This window comes from Typopeltis vanoorti, chromosome 7 (assembly GCF_054136105.1).
Source record: "Typopeltis vanoorti isolate ZY-2024b chromosome 7, IOZ_Tvanoo_1.0, whole genome shotgun sequence".
Taxonomy (NCBI): domain Eukaryota; kingdom Metazoa; phylum Arthropoda; class Arachnida; order Uropygi; family Thelyphonidae; genus Typopeltis; species Typopeltis vanoorti.
The window spans coordinates 81,668,005-81,685,222 of NC_143555.1; the positions used below are offsets into that span (position 1 = coordinate 81,668,005).

The 17,218-nt window shown below is 34.7% G+C and overlaps 1 protein-coding gene across 2 annotated transcripts in view; it reads right to left on the reverse strand.

Annotated features, from left to right (window-relative positions):
• Positions 1–17,218, reverse strand: part of LOC150104812 (uncharacterized) — a 449,875-nt gene that overhangs the window by 59,292 nt on the left and 373,365 nt on the right. For both annotated transcript variants that reach the window (XM_090395370.1, XM_090395369.1), the window contains one exon: positions 9,543–9,606. In XM_090395370.1, coding sequence (XP_090251496.1) covers positions 9,543–9,606 — 64 coding nt within the window. The remainder of the gene's footprint in view (positions 1–9,542; positions 9,607–17,218) is intronic.

Sequence of the window (17,218 nt, forward strand, 5' to 3'; positions counted from 1 at the left end):
AACGATACATTTCAAGCAGGAAGTGATTAAATATTCTTCGAATACAGCAACGGCAGATCTTGCTAGAAACTAGCATCTTGAACTATCTATAGAGTGATAGAAAATCTGAATATTCTTCTTTGTTTTGTGCGATTGGCCATAACATGGCATATAGCATTTGGCCATGTTATGGCAAGGACTTCACATTTTAACACATCCAGGCCAGACTGTGTTTTGAACATATACTGCTTCTGGTAGGAGCTCGCTTGACTAGGTCATGTCCTTCTTGCATCAGTCGGGTATTTTTGCATGTTCATTAACATATGTGGCACGCCACTTTAATTTTTTTTTTTTTTGGTAAGAAAACTCGTTTGAAAGAAATATTCATTTAAAACTTACTTAAATTTCAGTATAGAAAATATCTCAAAAGTTGTGTTTTCTTATTTTTTCAAGTTGATAAGGTTTCGTTTTTTTAAATATTATGAATATCTCGCGATATTTCTGTTTTGGGATTGTACCATGGTGCATTAACTACAAAAATATCAAAAGAAAACAAGGCAATCAATGCAATCAGGTAGTTCCTAACCCCCCCCCCCATCTCTAGGAACAGAAATGCACTTCTGTATAGTAGGTACAATAAACTGCTGTGAGCTATATTTTCTACAACTATTTTTTTGTAAAATTTAACACATTGTTTTGAGAATGTGGATTTGCATTATCAATCAATATAACTTGCAATTATTTTATATGCTGGTGCTAAATATTACTGTTTAAGCAATGGACAGTTTTCATTCTTAATTTTCTCCAGTTCAGTAATCAAAAATACATCAGACATTATAGGATAAACCACAGTGGTTCCTTTCATAAAAAATTAGATACTTTTAATATCATTTACATAAGAAAATTCAAAATTCTGTAATACAAAATTTCTCACATATTTCAGTTCTCAAATAAAGTCTAGATATCTTTAGGCTTGAAAATGCAGATTTTGCATAAAGCTTCAAATTCTTTATTTTATATTTTCATATTACCTCAGGTGATTTCCAAAAAAAAAAAAATAAGTTTGCTAACCGTTTAAGATTAGCCAGGTTTTCTTGGAAATAAACTCCAAAAAACTAGCCATTTCTTTCTTGGGATTAAACAACATAAAGAATAGATGTGAGATCACTGAAAATTTTTTTAAAAAAATTTCCCTTATCCATTATTCTGAAATAGGTCTTTAGGGTATTTTAGAGTATTTCCTGCAATAGTAAAAAGTTTCAATTTGTTTGGCGCACATGCTGTGCAGTGGTGGTGTGGAGGAACTTATTCACTGTACTATTTATTCATAAATTCCCCCCCCCCCCCCCACACACACACGCCCTTAACCAAAGCACTTCATAAATACACACATTAACAACTAGAAACTGCAACTGACATGTGCATTAATAAAAGTTATTTTTTTATATGAGTCCCAAGAACTTTGTTGCAACTGGGATTATCATTTGTCCTAGTCTTAATTCTGAGTTGGAGATGTGTAATTCATTCCCTATAGTAATTTCTGCACCACCCATAATATTGGTTACTTATGTATCCTAAAGCAATAAATATCCCTTTTTTCTACAAAGCACGCATAATGATTTGTTGCATCTCATGGGTTATTATGCAACAATACAATTTGTACAGTGCCTGCCATAAATGTGTTGATTATATACTGCAAAGGCAACTGTTGGTGTAAAAATGACGAATGTTCATTTGCTTCAACACAAAAACTAGGCATGTCTTTATGTGTTGGTATTAGTTCTAGTTATGGTTCTAATTACCTGGTCATGGATAGTGTTCTAACACTGCCTCAGGCAGAAGCGCAGGCTTGGGAACCACAAATGAGTCTCGATAAGACAAGTGTTTGATAGATATACTGGTCTGCAAATGAAGAGTTGAAAACTGAAGTGTACAGGATGTTCATGCTCTCCAAAACTTTGGAACTGTGAAAGATAGTTTTTATATGAGTCCCATGAACTTTGTTGCAACTGGGATTATCATTTGTCCTAGTATAATTCTGAGTTGGAGGTAAAGATTACATTAGAAGCAAAAAGTGTGAACACTTTTCAGACCTAAGAGATTAAACTCAGTGGCAACTACCCAGGAAAGATGATTAGTGGCTTGCTGTAACTGTCTATGACTTTCATATTGCAAGAATAAGATGGCAAATTCAATGACTTACAGGACGTTATTTACAGCTGGAGGAAGGTGTTCTATTATCAAGCTGAGTGCAAATAGCCTGTGGAACTCTCTCCTTTTGGAGGAGTTGAAAGAAACTAGTTCTCACAATTGGAAATTTGGTTAGAGAAAAAATTTTTGATAAAAAGAGATTTCCTTTAAGAATAAAGTTGTATAGGTCTTTCAATATAAAACCTCTAAAATATGTCATATGCTTTCTCCATATCAAAGACTCATGGTTTTAGTTAAGTATCTCTAACAGATGTTTCAAGTCTTATTATTTGTTCTAATGTTGAGTCATGGTTTTGGAAATCAAATTGTGCCTTTGGGAAAAAAAAGTTGCTGCTTTCAGAAACTATAAAAGATCACTTTTTCCCATGATCTTGCATAGGCAGCTGATCAGAGTTACTGGACAACAATTTGTTGGAATTTTTGGATCTTACCCCATTTTAGAAAAGCAATAATAATTGTCCACTGGCAGGAATCAAGAAATACCCAGAAAAAATTCTGTTGAAAAGGTAGAACAATTGATCCATAGGGGATGGTGAGGGATGAGTGAGAAGGAAGAGGATATTGCCAGTATTTCAGCACAGCTTTCCCAAGGAGTATCTGTAATTGTTTTTTTGATGAGTGCATTTATTCTGTTCCAGGATGGAAGATGAGTGTGCACTTTATCTACCCTTCATTTTCCAGATTACGTCCCAGACCTATTGTTGGATGATCTGGTGATAGAAGATATGAAGTAAATCCACAAATTCATTCGGCTCTGATGGCAGATGCTTGGGTGGAAGCAACATCTGAAAGTAATTAAGTTTTGTGTGATGAAATATCTGAAGAAAATACTACAAACTTAGTTTTAGGCTCTCTTGGCTGCTGTACATTTTGAATTCCGTCATTGTTTGAGAAAAGGATGGATTTTTTTTTTTTGGAAAAGTTATGGTGACTAGTATTAATGAGTTTGTAATATGATTCTATGACTGTTGATAGGAGAGAAGCCAACTACTGCAGAACTGAATTCTGTAAAGAATGAGAAAACATTCTAATAGTTTCATCTATTTTCACTGTGATATCTGTGATGGATCACATAGATGGATGCCTATGTAAGGGAGTGGACTTTGTGAATATGGAAGGTTTTATTCCTGTTTAGAGGGCAAAATTACTGTCACTGAGCATACACTAAATAACTCTTTCTCTGATGTTAGTGTGTGCATCCCACAGACTAGCCACCTAAATTCCAGATTATGAGACGAAAGAATGACAAATTCAAAATGAGATGATCATAATCATCCTGGGAATCTACTCCCAGGTTGATACATGCAGTATAATATAATAAGAAGTATTATTAAGAGGAAACTAGTAATTTCTTATATGTTAATATATAATGAACAGTGAAAAAACTAAGACAATAATATTTGGAGAGAAGAGGATGAAAAAGCAAATAAAGATCAAAGGACATGAACTGGAAGAGGTTAGGAGCTTCATGTAACTAGGGTGCAACATGACACGCACAATTAGACTAAAAAAGAGATAAGACAAGTAAACCTACAAGCAATGAACAAGATGTGGAAAAGTATATCTGTGAGCCTTGCATACAGCTGAGACTACTGGAAGCATTCATATTCTCAACTGCACATATGGCTGTGAGACATGGGTAATGATCAAAGACTGTGAGATGAATACTGGTTTTGGAAAGAACATGTTATAAAAAGATTCTATGAAATAGATGGGTGCAAAAGGTTACAAATTAAGAACTGTATAAAAAGGAAAACTGCAAAGAGAATCTAATACAGAAAATAAGCCAAACAAAAGTTAAGCATTTTGAACATATTTACAGGATGGATAATAGTAGAAAAAAAAAATCAAACCTTGATGTTTGATAAAATGGATGATGTAAACAGAAGCAGATGGGCAAGATGAGAGTGGATAGATGATGTTAAGGAGTGGTGTGGAAAGAGATTGCAGGAGTTGCATTACCTGGCAAAGGACAGAGAAGAATAGCAGATATTGGTGAAAAGAGTATCTGACATTAACAGGCATTGAGGATCATCATGATCATTGAGTGGACATACTGGAATGAGAAAATGCTATCCTTATGAACCACAACACAACATCCTCACCAAGTTTCAAATATGCCTCTTACAAGAGAAAGCATGGTGGCATAGACTTCTATAAGAAGGCCTTCGATAGCATCAATGTGTTTGGTGGAATTGATAACAATTCCATGATAATCTATGATTCAGCTTAGTATTCATCACTTCTCCTCAGAAAACAAATACAGGAATTTCCTTGAATTTTTACAATGCTTATTCCATTATTATTATTATTCTAATTTCTCACACAACTGGGATCATTTGCATGTTTTTGGGAGTTAGGGCACATTCATTTCTTTGAACTGAATGAGAAGCAGACTAAATCATAGTGTTCAGGGATGATCTAATTCTAAGAAGGTGGCACCTTCAAAATGTTAATGTCCTCTTAGGCACTTTTTTACTTAAGATATTTACTTCATAATACTTCAAATAGATGACTGGAATAATAATTATTAACTTATAACATATTTGATATTTTACAAATTAATAATTATTCCAATAATAAAATTTGACCATAGACGTGTCCTTCCACCTTAAATGTTTTAGTGCATTTGGGTATTTTGCACTTGCAATTTTTGTTTTCATGCTCTTTACTGGTACATCTGGCAAAATCACACAAGAGTAATTTGAGATGTAGAGCCTGATGGATAGTTAAAATAGAATGCTTTCACTAATGCTGGAGGTTTGGAGATTTTAAATTTAAGGATAATATTCCTGGTTGGTACAAAATTACCATCTCTACATATGAGAATTTTTCTTATAGCTGTTACTATCCTTTAGTACAGAGTAAATCTCCTTGTCTGGAACATCTAGAGGACTCACTTTGATATTATACCTCAAAATGCTTGTTTCATTTGAATTAATGTATTGAATTCTGCAATAGATGTTGCTCAAAAGGAGTTACTCTAAATATTTCAGAGAAGAAAGATGAAAACAGGTGAACATTCGTATTGGATGTTCACCTGCTGCACATACACTGCTTGGAAAGAAGTCAATGGGCACCTTCATGGACAAGGTGCATTGTGCTATGTAACAAGTCATGTGTAGGTGGTATAAGTTGGAGGAATATGATGCTCCCAAGTCAGTGAAACTGTGTCAGGTGAAATGGAAAGTGAACTGAGTTTGAAAGAGGCAATGACAGAGTTTGCAATAGGATGCCATGTTACAGGCCTATCTGTTCAGCAAATTGCTGACAAATGGGGCCATCCCAGTTCAACAATCAGTGATACCATACTGAGATGGAAGTGAGGGGAGTTAACTGCAAGTGCTACCCGCAGTACACAACTCACCACACTCAATGAACGCGGCCATAAGGTACTACAAAGGATAATATGTAAAAACCGCCATTCATTGACTGATAACATATTGAATGTAGGGTTCTGGGCACTGAATAAAACACGAATCTGCACAAAAAACATTCAGAACCGAGGCTCATACATGGGTTTCCATGGTAGGAGTGCAATATACAACTCCCACAATACTACCAACATCCAGCGTCATTTTTAGCGGTGGAAAGAGCACGTACAGTGGGACACGGAAGCTTGGAAATTTATGTTATGGAGAAATAAATCACACCACATCCTCTACCGAGCAGATAAAGAGGTGTGGGTGTGGCAGATGCCCAATGAATGCCTCTTAGCAGAGTGCATAACCCCAACTATGAAATTCAGCAATGGAAGTGCTGTAACTGCCTGGTTTCACCTTAGACCTCTGTTTGTGGTGCCACAAACATTGAACTCTTAGAGGTATCTGAACATTGTGGACAATGCAATGCTTCCTACTTTGTGGCATTTCTATGGAACTGACTATTGTCTCTTTCAGCAAGACCATGCACAGTGTCATAAGGTTGCTGCTGCTGTAACTACATGGTTTGTGGACATGAATGTCACCACAGTTGACTGTTCCCCACAAAGTCCTGATCTTAACTCTATTGAACATCTGTGGGATGAACTGAAGCATTGGGTGAGGTCAAAAGACTCGTCCCACAACCATTCAGGAAATCATTATATGCCTACAGGAAGAATGGTCCAAAATTCCCATTGATCGCTATCATACGCTCGTGGAAAATATACCCTGTAGGATTGCTGCAAAAGGTGGTCCTACATCTTATTAATATGGGTGCCATGGCTGTTTGTTCCTCACACTAAGGTGTCTGTTGACTTCTTTTCATGCAGCGTATGTGTCAGTTTTTAGGAATTTTTTTCTCTCCATCCATTGCTTTATTCAATATGTTAATGGTTTCTAAACTAGGTTGGAAACTTGTAGAAGATACCTCTTAATTTCAGACAGACAGACTTGTATTTAAAGAAGACAGAGATTCAGCACCAAAAATCCCCATCTACCATCGAGCCACACACATGGATAGCTACTCAGGCAAGCAATAACTGTGTTCTGAAGTGGAATGTCAGTTATTCCAAGCATATTAGTACCAAAGCATGTCTCAGTCCCCCATCTGTGATCATGAGAGGAAAAGACTTAATGCAATACCAATGGTTTTCTGAAGCCAAGCCCACCAGCTTGATCTTGGAAAGGCTATCAAGGACCATTCATCTGGCTGAAGCAGTGGTTGCATGTCACCATGATCAGTCTTTCAGGATGTATTCACATCTCAATGCATGGCAATGAATTTCAGTGATGATGGTAGTGAAAATAAAAAGACTCGGGAGAAATAGAGCAAAGAATATGAGCAGTGAAGAATAAAAACAAAGGAAGAATGAAGAAGGCCAGTACTGCTGTTTATGGAAGGACCTCCACTATCAACGTGTTCTTGTTCATGGTATGTTAACTGTATGTTATTCCTAATTTTGTTTAAATACTGTACTGATGATGTCCTAAGATACTTAGGATGAAATATTTACAATTAAATAATTTTCACTGTGGTTTATACATGTGTTTCTTCTAATTATGAACGCACCACAGGTTTCGTTATTTAAAAAAGAAAAATCATTCTTTTGGTCTCTACATAGCACTGATGCACTGCATAGGGTGAAGGGATGAACAACTTTTCACTGATGACATCAACATAAACTATACATACTAAAAAAAAAAAAAAATTTTTTTTCCCCACTTTTTTTTAAAAACTTTCTAAAGTTCCTGATTATACTGTAATAATGTAAAATTAATTGATCCATAGCATTACTTAATTATACTACATCTGCTATTCTAACTACACCAAATATCTTGTTACTGTAATTATCAATGATGTGCACCACCACATACAATCATCCAAACCTAATGTACTATTCATCACCAAAAGACCATAACTAGCATCCTTTGCAACAACAGCACACCTCAACTTTCCTCAATACACGTTCCTTCATGCCTTTTGCAAGAAGAGCATGACTTGTACTTTAATCAGTTCTGATATCCCATGCCAGTGGACTTGGAATCCTCTTTATATGATCTGCTCTGGTTCAAGATTTCCTTACCTCACTTTACTGTCTTCATTTGCTACCTCTATCATTCTCCAAACTGATAACTTCATGGATCTCTTGATTACCATAATTGAAAGTTCAGTCAACAGCCATATACAGTTCAATTCCAAACTTATTGAACCAACTTCTCATCCTTTGTTCTTTGGAAGTCTTCCCAAATGATTGCATCCTTCAGGATTTAAAAAAAAACAATGTCCTCATTGCCATAAAGAAGAGTTCATCAATAAAAGAAGTCGGTGTAAAAAAAAAAAAGGAAAAAAAAAAGAGAAATGGTGGGAAAAACAATGCAAAGATGGCAGGAAGGTAACCAATGTTGTTGTTTAAATGAAAAGAAACTGTGCAGGAAATGTATACTGAAGTGATAATTATATTCCAGAAGAATGCATGTGGACTATTCAAGTAATATGTTTCTGTTCTTTATTTAGTAGTAATAATTTTATATTGTTTATGACATCTTCAATTAAGTGTCTATGTTGAAAGTCAAGAAGACAGTTACGTTAAAGAGAACTATAATTAATGTTAAGTGAACTTATGCATGTTGAGCTTAATGCTGGATTTAATTGGTAGAATTAATTTGTGTTTATTCCTGAACAATGAATAGGATATTAATTACTCTTGTACATATGTATATAGTTAAATTAAATGTTGTCAATTTTTTTATGAGCTTCATTAATTTGTATACGTCAATGCACTAATCCCAAAAAACATACAAACCTGGAATTATCTAAACAACGAAGAGCAAAGAATTAAATTACTGTTAATTTAAGCCATGACTGACATGAGAATACTGGTTAGACGTAAGGGCTAATATAACATACATTTATTATATAGTAAACAAACCTCACAGACTTATACTCATTAACATAAATGGTGCACTCAATACGTAAATATAAATAAAAGGGTGTGAGAGTGCATGAGAAAAACAATGTAAAAACAACCATAATAAAAGTATACAAAATGTTAACAAAAAGTATAAGAAAGCATTTTACAGCACTGTTGTGTCATAGGTCTTGGGTTCTGTTTTGTGTGGAGCTGATGTAAAAATATATAGAGAAAAACAAAACAATTATCTCTTCTGTATTAAATTTCAAATCCCCAAGTACTCTCTCTCTCTCTGTGTGTGTGTGTGTGTGTGTGTGTGTGAGAGAGAGAGAGAGAGAGATTCCTCAGTGTGTTACCAGAGTTCTCAGTTCAAGTAAAGACAATGATAATTTAACATTACATAGCTACTACAATCAATTACTCAATATTTAATTTCTTTCTTTTGAAATAACTTCAATTTTATTAATTTTATTTGGAGTCCAGGGTCCCATTAATTGGTAGATGGCAAATGATATCTGAAAATATACTAACAATTACTAATAGGAGAATAAGCTAGATAGGGTTAAAAGGCCTCTCCTCCTGCCAGGTAAGGGAATAAAAGGCATCAGCTGAGAATAAGAAGAAAGGCGCACATTGCTGAAATCAATTCTATATATTTGCAAATATAAATCAACAGTGATTATCAATGATGCCTTTGGATTTGAAAGACCAGGGTTCCAGTCCTGTTCTAGACAGGAAACAGACAAATCAAACAGAACACATACAGACAATGCAGATAGGATAAACCACTCTATCGTAAGCAGTAATCAGGTTTTTATGAAGCTGAGTTAGTTCACTGTGACAGGCTGCCAAGCCTAACATGAAAAGGAAAATGAGATGAGATATAACTTAAGTTGCATTTTCCATTATAATAACATCAGAAATATATTATTTTATATAAACTATGAAAAATTAATAATACTATAAATATGAAGGGTTAATGCTAAATTTCTATATCCACATTTTTTTTTATACGCACCTCTTTGTCAGCCTCATGCTTCAGTCTTTTTCCTTCACTAAAGTAGTAATCAGAGGAACTTTGCCTAGAAAGAGAGAGTAAAAGCTTAAGTTAGTGTTATACATATTTACAAACAAACTTGTATGAAACATTTCAGCAACACCTGGGGCCAATTAAAAACAATGAAAAACATAAATGCCATGATTTTAACGAATGAAAACTACCAGCCAACAATTAACAACACACTGCAACATCTTGGCTTCGATTAAAAAACAGAAAAGAGAGTGCATTCAAACTTCTTTTGGCTGGAACATTTATATGTTAAATATAAATTTAACTCCTCCACTTTAAACAATGATCATCTCTAAGAAGCATATGAAAAATTTCTTAATTCATTATTTTACTTAATAGCAAAGATCTTTTATAGCATTAATATACTATAAAAGAAGATGTTATATTTACCAACCAACCACCTAGCCCTATTTGCAACTAGGACTTGTTGGTTGGTTCATGATTTATTGGCACAAGGGCAGCAAAGGTCTGCACAATTTTAAAGGCTACAGCAATACCCAAGATAATCATAAAATAATAATAGGTAAATTAGTAAATTACATGTACAAAAAAAATAAAAAATAAATAAAATAAAAATAATTAATCAGCACCATATTTACACCAAAATAGCATTTATGATCAAATGTGTTCATATAAAATAATCCTCTGTATAAAGTAGTAAAAATTTCATTCCTCTCGAGTGAAGGGCTGGCACTCCACCAGAATATGGCAAATGGTAAGATTAGTGTCATATTGTTCACATAGGTGGATCCTCAATACATAAGAATGCGTAAGATGACTGTGATCTATGCAAAGACTAGCAAGAATGACTTTTGTTTTCTATGTTGACAATGCTTAATTTCCAACTTAACCTTGTATAACTGGCCAGAGCTTCCTGCTAAGGTTAATTAGCTCTGATTTCAGAAAATGAATATCAAGAAGCTGGCAAAATATTCTGAAGTCTATTGAAAAAGCTTAGAAATAGAGGAAGGATTACTATAATAGGAATCAGAGATGCCTAAAATAATTACTTTGAAAATTAAGTGACAGAATGGTAGCAGAAAATATAGACAAGAAACACAATCAGGAGTAGATATCACAATTTGAGAAATAGTTACAGTAAAATCCCATTTTTACGTTCCCACAATTTATGTCATTTTCCATTGGTCACGTCTTAGGATATATTGTTTTCCCACCATTAACAACTTGATGTGGACGTTATTTCCCGTGATTTGCGATTTTTTCGCGGGTGGCAACACTGATTATCAAATCGATTTCTGCAGAAATCTGCGCATTTCTGTTCCAGATGGTTGCTTTCGGCTATAGTTTTGTTTCCACCATCACGGTGACTTGCAGCAGTGATGTAGTGATGAGCAATACCGTGAAGTTTCATAAAAGTAATTTTAAACTGTCAGTATCTCGTGGCACCCGTAACATGTTGTGATACGATTTCACATTCACAGTGCTGTATTGAAATCATGAACAAGGATCATACACAAACTGTGAAATCACATTCACACTTCTACCAAGTAACAGTTGTTATTCGTGGATATTAGATATCAGTGAATAAACCACAGTTCATGAAATACTGTTTCACTAACTTGCAGTGTTGGTGTTCGTAGTCGCAATTCAGAAGCACAGTTTACTGCAGAATTTCTGCTACATAATTTAACGTGTGATAGTTGCTTTTGTTACACCCTGATAACCAAGAATGTAAAAATTTCAGTTATCATGGTATAACAAGAAAATAAAAATATAAAATCCTATGTAAGTAGCTAATACAAGATATTTAAAGACAGAAAATATGTTTGCATCCAAGAAAATTAATTATTGCAGAAATTGTTTAACTAAATAATAAAAAAGGGATTCTTATTACAAAAAAAAAAAAAAAAAAGATATGGAAAAAATAGGTTAAGTAAGACAAAGAAGATTAGAGATAAGAATTTGTATGCGAGTCGAAAAGAGGAGATTAAAATATTGAAGTAAATTCTCTAAAAAGGGGATTAATTTAGTATAGGGCTAGCTTAAAACAAATGACGATCGCTCAAGGTCAATAATTCCCGAAGTGAGACGTTGTCACGTGAGAGTCGTGTGCAAGCGAACCGTAGCATGTTTTGGGCAGAAAAACACGACTTTAATTAGTGAGTGAGATTGACTCTCCAGTGGGGAGGGGGGGAAGAAATTGAAGAAGGTGCCGATAGGGGCCAGGCAGATAAAAGGGTTAGGAAACCCCCCCCCCACACACACAGGGCTTTTTTCCTCAGAGTTTCTTCACAAATTTTTTGTATAGGTAACACGGGTTTTCCTGGAGATGGAGATAACTCCTACGAGTGGCTGCGTAGGAGTTATCTCCATCTGACGCAACAAGGAAACAAAGTGTGCGGGATTTTTCGATCCCGTATACCTATTGCAAGAGACAAGGAATACTATAGTTACAAGAAGGAAGGAATTGTCTCTCATCATCCAGTACTCGTATCGAGGGAAAGAAAATCCATACAGAAGTCCCTGCCCACGTGATGAGTTCCATAGTGATAGAAAGAAGATCCCGTGTGTGTGTGTGTGTGTCTTTAATTCAAGCACAAAATGTATAGATCGTGAAAACCAGGGTTCATCCTAGAAAGGTACTGTAAAATCTTGTATCAATTGAAATCGCATATGGTTGCAATCATTGTTAATTACTGGACAGTCGAAGATATATACTAGGACTTGAGTAGAATGAGAGTAAACTAGTTTATATTATTCGATAAGCATTCATCTGCTAGAGATTTATGTATGGGCATGGTATCTCATATGAGAGTGTCTTAAAGGTCAAATGTATGTATGGGTATAGCGAAAGGAAGTTTAACCTATATTGTTTTGTAAGTTGGATAAGGCAAACTGAAAATAAACATTAATGTCCATGGTATTATAGCAATATAGAGCATTCTGACTAGTATAAGGTTAAGTAAAGTGTTAATTTATTCCAGGATTGTATGTGTATATTTATATGTATAAAGTCTGTTATGACGGCATGATCACCAATTCCCATATAGGATTTTGCCCTAATTTACAAGATAGAGGGTTTTTGCCCTAAGTTACAAGATAGAGGGTCACGACTGCTTAATAGTTTCATGCTCAGACATATTTTTGTATTTTGCTCCTTGTTTTCGAATTATATATCTTAAACTAATTATCCTGAAAGGCACAGTTTAATATAAATATTAGGGACACTAAGGGGAGAAAAAGCTTAAATATTAGAACTTTGTAATATCTTGTGCATAGATAAGTTTTGATTAAAGAAAATATAGAGATTCACTTGAAAGGAGAAAAGGAAAGTTTAATAATCGTAAATAGGGACACAACACTTTCAAGTTGCGGTGGTAGATGATCCATGTTAGTAACATGGAGAAAAAAGAAAATGTATTTCGGTAGAAGAAAAGATGGCAATTCTGCGAAGTGTAGATTGGCATGCTGGAACATGTGTGCAATTAGCAAAAGATCTTGGACTCTCCTTGAACACAGAGAGTCCAAGATCAGGCAGAAGTTACGTTTGTGGAAGAGGAGGAACAACTACAGGAGGAAGAAGAAGATATGTCAGAGTCCAACAACTGGTATGTGATGGATGAGTCTTCCTCATTTCAAGACTATGTTGACGGTGTGATTACATCAATGGTACCAAGTGTAGAAGACATCCTTTCCAACCACCTTGGTGAAGACGACTGTGATCAAAAACCTACCATCCTTACTAGTAAAGAAGCAATCTCTGTTTTGAGGTGGTATATTGCAAGTGCATCAGGAGACGATGGGACATTTAATGCCTTGTACGCTGTGGAGAGGCAGGTGGAACTTATAAGAGTGCAGAAAAAGCAAAAACAATCAAAGATTTTTTTTAAATAGATAAATGTAATTGTATTCATTTATTTTCAGTTATTAAATTTTGTAATCTAGTATGCAGAGTCACATAGTAACAGTAGTCATCTTTTAGCCTTTTTTAATGTTTTTTACATTTCCTGCTATTTACACTTTATTTTTTTTTCCATCAGTCCCCTGAAAAGTGTAAAAAAGGGGTTTTATTGCACGCACACACACCGGTCTCTTTTTATGCAGTACATAACTTAAAAACTTATGTACCATTGTACATAATGAACAGCATGTTGCAGCACGTTCTGGGATAAATTGAGTAATGTGCAAGCAGTGAGTATCTGTGAAATTTAATTTTGCGTGTGAGTAAGTGTTTGTCTTTTCATTATTGTAAGTCTAAATTTTGCTAATTTTTATTTTAAAGATTTAATTTGGCCCAATGGAAAAAAAAACACCAAAGAAAAGCAATTTCTTTGGAAACGAAAATTGCAATTTTAGATCACTTAGCAAAAGGAGAGGGATCTACGGCAATTGGTAAACGTTTTAATTTAGGCGAATCTACTATAAGAGGATTTGAAAAGAATGAAGTAACAATTAGAAAATCTGTCATTTCTGACACAAAACTAAGTGCCAAATTATCGTTGAACTCAAGAGATGCTTTATTAGAAAAAACGGAACGCACACTCATAATTTGGATTGAAGAATTAACTCCAAGAAGAATTCCTATAAGTGGTTATTTAATTAAACAAAAAGCTCTTCAGTTTTATGAACAGATAAAGGAATTGGAGCTATCTACTTCTGCTTCCCAGGCTGATAAAGATAATTTGTGTTCTTGAACTGTGCAATAAATTGGAAAATAATTTTCTTGTTAATGACACAAATTCTGAACGAGCCTTTAAATTCCAACGTGAGCTGAAGAACCGTATGTCTGGATATTGCGAGCTGTATAAAAAATTAGTAAAATCATCATCGCAAAGTTTAATCACTGATTACATTGTCAGAAGAAACAAATCAGCACAGAACGAGGGTGAAGTCGATTCTCTTTGTGAAGAACCATTGCCTTTACCATACAGATCTGATGCACTGACTATCTCTTCTGGTGATGAAAGTGATTCTGCACCAGTTTGCAAATGTTGCCAAATATTGTCTAATAGCGACGATAATTCTGATGAAAAAATGTAAAAAAATTGTTACTTTTCAATAAAATTAAATGAACAAAGCTTTAAAACAAACTTAGGCATTTTTATTTTCCTCAATTTTTAAACTTTTTTATGTAATTTTAGATTTATTTTAATTCATTGCTTCGGTTTTATGCGGATTTAGAAAATTATGGAACGTATTCCTAATTTTTCAACGTAATTTGGGTCTTTTCTGTGCGATTTTTTGTGGAACATATCTACCGCATAAAAAGAGACCTGACTGTGTGTGTGTGTGTGTGTGTGTGTGTGTGTGTATAAACTGAAATGTGCGAAGGTAGCTGGAGTAAATGACATTCAACCCAGAAATGTCAAATATGAAGGTATAAAAGTTTTAGTGTCAGCACTGATTATTCGAAAGGCCTGGTCAAGTTGTATTCCAGAGACTAAAGTAGAGCTCTCATAGTAAACATCTACAAGAGAAATAAAACTAAATGTGAGAATACAGTGGAATTTCCGTACTGAGTGTTCCAGATAAGATTCATGCAAGCATACTTGAGAAGAGGCTAAAAAAAATATGGTACACTTAGAATTGAAGGAAGTACAGGAAGATGCTTTGATGTAAGATTAAGGTACGAGACAAGGGTGCACACTATCTCCACTGTCATTCATCATCTATATGGATCACATATAGATGATGTGTGTGTGTGTGTGTGTCTGAGAGAAAGTGACATTAGTCTCAATATTAAAATTAGATATTTAATCTCAGCTCTTTACTTTGTATAGATGATATCATACTCCTAGAACTCCCAGGTGTCTACCAGGTTCCATGCAGTTAAGCTGTTCTTTATGACCACCATTATAATTGCTGAAAACCAAGACTACATCTACAGAAATGGTAAATGTTCATTAGAAAGATCATCAATAATTTCCCCCTCTTTCTACCAAATCCAATGAAACATCTGCAGATATCACCCAACATCCCTTCACAGCCCAACTCTATACTCATATAACAAGTTTCCCTCACTCCTTGTGTTTCCCAAGGAAAATAATGCACAAGCCTTCAAATCCAATGTGAACAAGTTCCTCTTATCCCAATTTTCTTCCCATACACAGTATTAAAGTACTACAGGTTGACCAACCAACCTCTTGTTTACCAGCTCAACACAAAAAACTCGGGCCTTGTTAATCATGCCTTGAACACCCACCACAAGATACAATGGAAAAGGCCACCTCCTGCCACAGGAGCCTTCAAATATCATACAAAAGACTTTTTCTGGAAGGAACTACCCAAACCTCAAAAAATTTGGTTGTGTCAAACTGCCTCAAATCTGGGAAGCACTCATCTTGAGACCTTCAGCCCAAGAGCCAAGAACACACATCCCAGTCCACTAAGGGATACTATTTAGGACTTCAGCCTTGCCTTTGTTCTTTCTGCTCAGTCATACTTATCCTATGTAGTGCCTCCATGCACTTATCAATTTGTTCACTGTTCCCTAATGATCGCACTTTAACTTTGCCAAAATACTGGAAATATTAAAAGTTTTTTCTAATTAATATATATTATATGTTATTAATTTCCTTAAGTAATACCTTTATGGATAACCAACGTATAAGCCTTACCACCAGAATCTATCCTTTACTTATCTTCCAGGAATTAAGAATATTGTGGCTGTTTACCTAGGGCAATCATCTGCGACTGTCAAAACGAATCTAGATCAAGTCAAGCCTCATGTTGATATAGTTCCAATTAGTCAGGCTAAACACATTTAAGGGATCATCTTACATAATGGGATTCAGAAAGTTGCAGGACTACATAGAAAACAGATCCTTTCTAGGGATGAGTTCTGAATATAAATCTTCCAAATATTTGCCTGTATATCTAAATTACTATGTTTTGATGAGCATGATATTTTATGCCTTAAAAGACAAACAGGGGATTAAAAAAAACTGTTCCATTTAATTTATTTCTTTTACTACAGAACAGAATCATGCAGATCCTCTTTCTAGACATTTCTTCTTCCTCAATCTGGATCAGTTAACTGATTGATTGATTTCTGGTTTATTGACAGCAAAGGTCATACTGCACCATATCAAAGGTATAGCAGAACATAAAGTATTAATAAATAGTCATAAATAGATAAATTAGAAAATATGTACTAAAAAAATTAAGTTAAGCAATGCAGTATCTACATATAAATAGGATTTATAATCAACTGTGTTTGAATAAATTAATTCTTTGTAAAAAGTTAAAAATGTCATGCAATTTGTCAGAGTCTGATAACATCTTCCTGCGTATATACGGTTCAGTGATATAAGTAAAAATTTTATTTTTGTCTCACATGAAGTGTGGACACTCCACCAAAATATGACAAATTGTGAAATGAGCGTTGCATTTTTTGCACATAGGTAGGTCATCAGTCCTCAGTAAATATGGATGTGTAAGATGACAGTGACCTATACGGAGTATAGAAAAATAAACAACTTCCTCTCTTCTGTTTCTACGTCGACTAGACTGCCAATGTTTAATTTCATGCAATTTGTTTGCCAGTGCTTCCTGCCAGGAACACTGTCATCGGATAATTAGCTATGATCTAACACAACTGAAAGTCAAAACTAAGGGTACTCAATTTTGTAGAGGGTGTCCCAAAATTCACACAAGAAGTAATT